Here is a 9,176-nt window from a genome sequence, read left to right as displayed (position 1 = left end):
AGTTGCTAAAACTTTTGTAAACTTCCTGTTCTCAATTTATTCACAATATACTCCATAAGTAATCACAATAAAAATAAGTTAATATTATTATAATAATGACAATTGTAGATTGTCACTGAAGGCATCAAAACTATGAATGAACACATGTGGAGTTATGGGCAGGCTTTGGTGGTAGCGGGGGTGTATATTGTAGCGTCCCGGAAGAGTTAGTGCTACAAGGGGTTCTGGGTATTTGTTATTTTGTGTTTATGTTGTGTTACGGTGCGGATGTTCTCCCGAAATGTGTTTGTCATTCTTGTTTGGTGTGGGTTCACAGTTCCATAAAAAACAAGGTAACACATAGGAGGTGTTGCGCTTGACCAGTCTTCCGCTCAGGGAATAAAACACACTGGTCAATTCCAAGTTATTTTGGATGACATATATGTTGAGTAAATAGGACCCCAGAGACAGAATGGTACAATACCACGTTTTACTGAAGCCTCAGGAGACCAGCCCTTACATCTGCAAACAAGGTCTAAATCCAGTTTATGTAGAGGGGGGCGGGGTTTGGTGGTAGCGGGGATGTATATTGTAGCGTCCCGGAAGAGTTAGTGCTACAAGGGGTCCTGGGTATTTGTTCTGTTGTGTTTATGTTGTGTTACGGTGCGGATGTTCTCCCGAAATGTGTTTGTCATTCTTGTTTGGTGTGGGTTCACAGTTCCATAAAAAACAAGGTAACACATAGGAGGTGTTGCACTTGACCAGTCTTCCGCTCAGGGAATAAAACACACTGGTCAATCCCAAGTTATTTTGGATGACATATATGTTGAGTAAATAGGACCCCAGAGACAGAATGGTACAATACCACGTTTTACTGAAGCCTCAGGAGACCAGCCCTTACATCAGCAAACAAGGTCTAAATCCAGTTTATGTAGAGGGGGGCGGGGTTTGGTGGTAGCGGGGATGTATATTGTAGCGTCCCGGAAGAGTTAGTGCTACAAGGGGTTCTGGGTATTTGTTCTGTTGTGTTTATGTTGTGTTACGGTGCGGATGTTCTCCCGAAATGTGTTTGTCATTCTTGTTTGGTGTGGGTTCACAGTGTGGGGCACATTTGTAACAGTGTTAAAGTTGTTTACACGGCCACCCTCAGTGTGACCTGTATGTCTGTTGATCCAAGTATGCCTTGCATAAACTTACGAGTGTGTAAAAGCCGCACATACTATGTGACCGGGCCGGCACGCTGATTGTATGGAGGGAAAGAGGACGCTGAAGGCAGTGCCTTTAAGGCACACCGCCAATATTGTTGTCCGGGTGGAAATCGGGAGAATGGTTGCCCCGGGAGATTTTCGGGAGGGGCATTGAAATTCGGGAGTTTCCTGGGAACATCGGGAGGGTTGGCAAGTATGGGATGGGGTGGTGTAAAAATCTCAGTCCTGTTACCAAAATGATTTTTGCAAAATACAAATTCTTATTCTGGATCGGTTCGCAGCTGACTGTGAAGCGACTGGGATGAGAATCAGCACCTCCAAGTCCGAGTCCATGGTTCTCGCCCGGAAAAGGGTGGAGTGCCATCTCCGGGTTGGGGAGGAGATCTTGCCCCAAGTGGAGGAGTTCAAGTACCTCGGAGTCTTGTTCACGAGTGAGGGAAGAGTGGATCGTGAGATCGACAGGCGGATCGGTGCGGCGTCTTCAGTAATGCGGACGCTGTATCGATCCGTTGTGGTGAAGAAGGAGCTGAGCCGGAAGGCAAAGCTCTCAATTTACGGGTCGATCTACGTTCCCATCCTCACCTATGGTCATGCGCTTTGGGTTATGACCGAAAGGACAAGATCACGGGTACAAGCGGCCGAAATGAGTTTCCTCCGCCGGGTGGCGGGGCTCTCCCTTAGAGATAGGGTGAGAAGCTCTGCCATCCGGGGGGAGCTCAAAGTAAAGCCGCTGCTCCTCCACATCGAGAGGAGCCAGATGAGGTGGTTCGGGCATCTGGTCAGGATGCCACCCGAACGCCTCCCTCGGGAGGAGGCCACAGGGAAGACCCAGGACACGTTGGGAAGACTATGTCTCCCGGCTGGCCTGGGAACGGATCGGGAACCCCCGGGAAGAGCTGGACGAAGTGGCTGGGGAGAGGAAAGTCTGGGCTTCCCTGCTTAGGCTGCTGCCCCCGCGACCTGACCTCGGATAAGCGGAAGAAGATGGATGGATGGACAAATTCTTATTGGACCACTGAAGTGTGCTTAGTGTCAACATTCTATACCGTGGTCATATTTCATGTATTTGGTCGTTTTATGCTGAAAAGTCTTAGCCATAGGAACCTTGCACACACAAAAAAACGAGCACACATCTCAAGTGTGCTGTAACATTTTTTGAGTTGAAAAAGACAGAAAAGTACTTCTATTTTCAGTGTGGTGTAACGGAGTTAAACGTGCACTTTGTTAATATTTCCGAATGTTTTTATTTTGTTATTGAAGTATTATGTTTGTGTGAATGTATTATTTTATTTTACTACTTCCTGTCATGGCATACTGTCAGGCTTCCGTAGTTTCCTGTAGCTTCTGTAGCTCCTCCCCTTATTGAGTTGTCTTGTGTCCAAATTGGCGTCGTGCTGTGGGTCGTTCCCCAACAAAAAAACGAACGGTTTATTTTTATAATACTTGCCGTGTATTGTTTACTTTTTATGTACCCTTAAAATATATCAAAAAATGTTTGTGTTATTTTAACCGCTTTTTTCGAGTAACCATTTTGGCGCGATTTCTTTGAAGCGGGCCTCTGTCATGTCACGTGACCACTACCCAGCCCGTTTCCTGTTGGTAAAAAGTATGTTTTCTTTGTGTAGGAAGCAGAGCAGCACAAGGAGTTTATGTGATTTTTACTTCATTTTCAGGTATGTGTAATACTGTACATGTACATGTTTTCTTGCTGTTATTGAACTCCTTCTCCACGTAGTTCTCTATTTAGGCCGCTAGTCGGCAGTGTTTACTTTTTGCATCTCATAGTGCAGTGTTTTTCAACCACTAGTGTACCGTGTGATATTGTTTGGTGTGCCGTGGGAAATTATGTAATTTCATCTAATTGGGTTAAAGACATGCACCTGGGGATAGGTTGATTGGCAACACTAAATTGGCCTCATGTGAGTGTGAATGTTGTCTGTCTATCTGTGTTGGCCCTGCGATGAGGTGGCGACTTGTCCAGGGTGGACACCGCCTTCCGCCCGATTGTAGCTGAGATAGGCTCCAGCGACCCCAAAGGGAATAAGCGGTAGACAATTGATGGATGGATGGGTTACTACCGTATTTTCCGCACTATTAGCCGCACCTAAAAACCACAAATTTACTCAAAAGCTGACAGTGCGGCTTATAACCCGGTGCGCTTTATATATGGATTAATATTAAGATTCATTTTCATAAAGTTTAGGTCTCGCAACTACGGTAAACAGCCGCCATCTTTTTTCCCCGTAGAACAGGAAGCGCTTCTTCTTCTACGCAAGCAACCGCCAAGGTAAGCACCCGCCCCCATAGAAGAGGAAGCGCTTCTTCTTCTACTGTAAGCAACCACCCGCCCCCGTAGAAGAAGAAGAAGCGCACGGATATTACGTTTCATTTCCTTTGTGTGTTTACATCTGTAAAGACCACAAAATGGCTCCTACTAAGCGACAGGTTTCCGGTTCATGAAAAGACGCAATCTCTCCATCCGCACACGGACTACTATTTCACAGCAACTGCCTAAAGACTTTCAAGAAAAGCTGGCTACTTTCCGTGCATATTGTAAAAACAAGATAGCTGAAAAAAAGATCCGGCCAGAGAACATTATCAACATGGACGAGGTTCCACTGACTTTTGATATTCCTGTGAACCGCACTGTGGATACAACGGGAGCACGTACGGTGAATATTCGCACCACAGGGAATGAGAAGTCATCCTTCACTGTGGTTCTAGCTTGCCATGCTAATGGCCAGAAACTTCCACCCATGGTGATATTCAAAAGGAAGACCTTGCCAAAAGAGACCTTTCCAGCCGGCGTCATCATAAAAGCTAACTCGAAGGGATGGATGGATGAAGAAAAGGTGAGCGAGTGGTTAAGGGAAGTTTACGCGAAGAGGCCGGGTGGCTTTTTTCACGCAGCTCCGTCCATGTTGATATACGACTCCATGCGCGCCCACATCACGCTGGTTTTTAATATATTATTAAAGTTTGACTGACCTATCTGACTGTTTTTTTGACATTCCCTTTAGCGCAGTTAGATGCGGCTTATAACACGGGGCGTCTTATAGGTGGACAAAGTTTTGAAATATGCCGTTCATTGAAGGCGCGGCTTATAACCCGGTGCGGAAAATACGGTAATATTTTTTGCAAACCAATAATTATTGTCTGTGCTGTCTTGAGCTCGGCACAGTAACTGTGTAATACTCTTCCATATCAGTAGGTGGCAGCAGGTAGCTAATTGCTTTGTAGACGTCGGGAACATGGTTTGTCGTGATCACAATATGCAGACGACGGCGGGAGGCAAGGTGCAGGTAAAAAGGTATCTAATGCTTAAACCAAAAATAAACAAAAGGCATTGAAGCTTAGGGATGGCTATGCAAAACGAAACTCAAACTGAACTGGCAGCAAAGTAAACGAAAACAGAATGCTGGACGACAGCAAAGACTTACAGCGAAGTGGAGCAGACGGCGTCCACAAAGTACATCCATCCGTACATGACATGACAACAAAATGGGAGCGCAAGACAAGCACTAAAACACTACGCACAGGAAAACAGCAACAAACTCAAAATAAGTCACGGCGTGATGTGACATGTGGTGACCGCACACCTACTTTGAGACAAGAGCTATAGTGATTAGGGATGTCCGATAATGGCTTTTTTGCCGATATTGTCCAACTCTTAATTACCGATATCAACCGATACATACAGTCGTGGAATTAACACATTATTATGCCTAAATTAGACAACCAGGTATGGTGAAGATAAGGTCCTTTTTAAAAAAAATAAGTAAGATGAATAAATTAAAAACATGTTCTTGAATAAAAAAGAAAGTTAAACAATATAAAATCAGTTACACAGAAACTAGTAATTAATGCAAATGAGTAAAATTAACTGTTTATGGTTAGTGGACCAATCATGTGTGCTTATGGACTGTATCCCTTGCAGACTGTATTGATATATATTGATATATAATGTAGGAACCAGAATATTAATAACAGAAAGAAACAACCCTTTTGTGTGAATGAGTGTGAGGGAGGTTTTTTGGGTTGGTGCACTAATTGTAAGTGTATCTTGTGTTTTTTATGTTGATTTAATAAAACAAAAAAAAAACATACCGATAATTAAAAAAAACCCAATACCGATAATTTCCGATATTACATTTTAAAGCAATTATCGGACATCTATAATACTGATGCATGGTTAGTTATGGTTTGAATTTATATCCAACAATTGCGAGGACGACTTTTTACTGAGTATAATTTTTTAATGTTTTCTGCTGGTGGTGTGCCTCCGCATTTTTTCAATGAATAAAATGTGACTTGGCTTAGAAAAGGTTGAAAAACACTGTCATAGTGAGTCAATGCGGTACAAGGAGTCACGGAGAAGGAGTTGCTGTGATTTTTTTTACTTCATTTTCAGAATAAAACCTCCTGTAAAGAAGTCCATTCTGGGATCGCTTTTTACAAACTTATCACAAGTCCAGACCTGTTCCAGTTGCAACAGGCAAATGTCTCCAATTCGGTGGAATAGCCCATAAAGTAGGAAGTGGATTCATATAGCCTGACGCATGAAACGTCACGAATTGGGCACTATCCTGTAGGGCAGTGTTTTTCAACCACTGTACCGCGGCACACTAGTGTACCGTGAGATACAGTCTGGTGAATATAAAGACAATATAACAAACATCCATAAACGTGGATGCATATGCAAAAGTGCAATATATTTATCTGTACAGTAATCTATTTATTTATATCTGCACCTTAATGATTTTTTATCCTGCGCTACAATGAGCTAATGCTACAAAATTTCGTTCTTATCTGTACTGTAAAGTTCAAATTTGAATGACAATAAAAAGGAAGTCTTAAGTGTGCCGTGGGAGATTATCTAATTTCACCTATTTGACCCCAAAAAGGGACAAGCGGTAGAAAATGGCTGGATGGATGGGTTAAAAATATTATTAGTAATTATAATCCGCAAATAATGTGCCGTTGTTGATGTCTGTACTGTCTGGAGATCGGCAGACTTGCCACGTTATACTCTTCCTTATCAGTAGGTGGCAGCAGGTAGCTAATTGCTTTGTAGATGTCGGAAACGGCAGGAGGCAGGGTGCAGGTAAAAAGGTGTCTAATGCTTAAACCAAAAATTAACAAAAGGTGAGTGACCCTAAGAAAAGGCATTGGAGTTTAGGGAAGGCTATGCAGAATGAAACTAAAACTGAACTGGCTACAAAGTAAACAAAAACAGAATGCTGGACGACAGCAAAGACTTACTGTGGAGCAAAGACGGCGTCCACAATGTACATCCGAACGGGACATGACAATCAACAATGTCCCCACAAAGAAAAATACAAACAACTGAAATATTCTTGATTGCTAAAACAAAGTAGATGCGGGAAATATCGGTCAAAGGAAAACATGAAACTGCTACAAGAAAATACCAAAAAAAGAGGAAAAGCCACCAAAATAGGAGCGCAAGACAAGAACTAAAACACTACACACAGGAAAACAGAAAGAAACTCACCTGTGACAGGTGGTGACAGTACACCTACTTTGAGACAAGAGCTACATTGATGCATGTTGGTTATGGTCTAAAGTCATATCCAACAATTGCGACGACGACTTTTTACTGTCAACTGAGTTTCGTTTTTTAATGATTTCTGCTGGTGGTGTGCCTCCGCATTCTTCCAAAGAAAAAAATGCGCCTTGGCTCAAAAAAGGTTGAAAAACACTGCTCTCGGGTTGTACGGTATACTGGTACTAGTACAGTACCGCGATACTAATGAATCTTTTTAGGTACTATACCGCCTCTAAAAAGTGCCGGTCCATCCCCCCCTGCCCCCCATCGTTGTCATGTCGTGACATTGCTGGTTTTACGAGCAGAGGAGCATGTTCGGCAGCGCACAATCACAGAGTACTTACAAGCAGACACAGTGTGTAGACAGAAAAGGGAGAACGGACGCATTTTGGCTTAAAAACTGACGATAAAGGTGAAGTTATAACACTGAAACGCCCTCAGTAAGAGGTGCCTTAAAATACGGTTAGCTAGCTAGCGGCTAAAGTCCATCCGCAGTCTGCAGTGTTTTAGCTACTTCTAAATCACTAATCCTCGCCTCCATGGCGACGAATAAAGTACGTTTTTCACAAGTATCATCCCTGCAGAACGAGGAATAGCTAAACATGCTTCACTACACACTGTAGCTCACCGGTGTCACAATGTAAACAAACGCCATGGGTGGATCTACACCTAACATCCACTGTAATGATACCAAGTACAGGATTGTATCTAGTCGATACTACTGTGATTACGTTATTTTTTGGCATCACATCTTTCGTTTTTTTTAAATGTATATTATGTTTATGAACTCAGGAAATATGTCACATGAGGACTTTGACTATGACCAATGTATGATCCTCGAATGGCTTGGTATCAGATTGATACCCAAATTTGTGGTATCATCCAAAACTAATGTAAAGTATCCAAACAGAAGAATAAGTGATTTTTACATTTTAACAGAAGTGTAGATCGAACATGTTCAAAGAGAAAGTAAATGAACAAGTAGATTAATAATACATTTTCTACCGCTTGTCCTTAATAATCTTGACATAATAATATAATGATAAATGAAACAATATGTTACTGCATATGTCAGCAGACTAAATTAGGAGCCTTTGTTTGCTTACTTACTACTAAAAGACAAGTTGTCTTGTATGTTCACTATTTTATTTTGCAATAAGAAACAGATGTTTAATGTACCGTAAGATTTGTTGTTAAAATAAAGCCAATAATAAAACATTTTGTGGTCCCTTTTATTTAGAAAAGTATCGAAATACATTGGTGTATTGGTATCGGGACAACACTACTACATACTTGCCAACCCTCCCGGATTTTCCGGGAGACTCCCGAAATTCAGCACCTCTCCCGAAAACCTCCCGGGACAAATTTTCTCCCGAAAATCTCCCGAAATTCAGGCGGAGCTGGAGGCCACGCCCCCTCCAGCTCCATGCGGACCTGAGTCCGCTTTCCCACAATATAAAGAACGTCTATAGTAAAGCAGTCTGTCTGCCGTAAACAGCAATTAAACAGGACAATACTGCCATCTAGTGCATTTGATGAAAGCACTTTTGTGCGTGCCACACAGCAATGCATCATCAGAGAGGGTGTTCAGCATGGTTAGAAAGATAGTGACAGAGAATAGAACAAGGATGGACAATTCAACCATTAACTCAACAATGAGTAGATGAGTGTTGTGTGTGTATATGTGTAAATAAATGAACACTGAAATTCAAGTATTTCTTTTATATATACAGGTAAAAGCCAGTAAATTAGAATATTTTGAAAAACTTGATTTATTTCAGTAATTGCATTCAAAAGGTGTAACTTGTACATTATATTTATTCATTGCACACAGACTGATGCATTCAAATGTTTATTTCATTTAATTTTGATGATTTGAAGTGGCAACAAATGAAAATCCAAAATTCCGTGTGTCACAAAATTAGAATATTACTTAAGGCTAATACAAAAAAGGGATTTTTAGAAATGTTGGCCAACTGAAAAGTATGAAAATGAAAAATATGAGCATGTACAATACTCAATACTTGGTTGGAGCTCCTTTTGCCTCAATTACTGCGTTAATGCGGCGTGGCATGGAGTCGATGAGTTTCTGGCACTGCTCAGGTGTTATGAGAGCCCAGGTTGCTCTGATAGTGGACTTCAACTCTTCTGCGTTTTTGGGTCTGGCATTCTGCATCTTCCTTTTCACAATACCCCACAGATTTTCTATGGGGCTAAGGTCAGGGGAGTTGGCGGGCCAATTTAGAACAGAAATACCATGGTCCGTAAACCAGGCACGGGTAGATTTTGCGCTGTGTGCAGGCGCCAAGTCCTGTTGGAACTTGAAATCTCCATCTCCATAGAGCAGGTCAGCAGCAGGAAGCATGAAGTGCTCTAAAACTTGCTGGTAGACGGCTGCGTTGACCCTGGATCTCAGGAAACAG

General features: G+C 42.2%; 1 protein-coding gene across 1 annotated transcript in view; it reads left to right on the top strand.

Moving 5' to 3' along the window:
• Positions 1 to 4,009: 4,009 nt before the first annotated feature.
• Positions 4,010 to 9,176, top strand: part of cdk5rap1 (CDK5 regulatory subunit associated protein 1) — a 47,640-nt gene continuing 42,473 nt past the window's right edge. Inside the window, exon 1 of the mRNA XM_061923987.1 lies at positions 4,010 to 4,039. Within this exon, the coding sequence (XP_061779971.1) occupies positions 4,025 to 4,039 (15 nt within the window). The 5' untranslated portion in view covers positions 4,010 to 4,024. The remainder of the gene's footprint in view (positions 4,040 to 9,176) is intronic.

The sequence above is a fragment of the Nerophis lumbriciformis genome, linkage group LG28 (genome assembly GCF_033978685.3).
Source record: "Nerophis lumbriciformis linkage group LG28, RoL_Nlum_v2.1, whole genome shotgun sequence".
Taxonomy (NCBI): domain Eukaryota; kingdom Metazoa; phylum Chordata; class Actinopteri; order Syngnathiformes; family Syngnathidae; genus Nerophis; species Nerophis lumbriciformis.
Note: the sequence above shows the minus strand (reverse complement) of the source record. Positions and strands in the feature narration are given on the sequence as shown.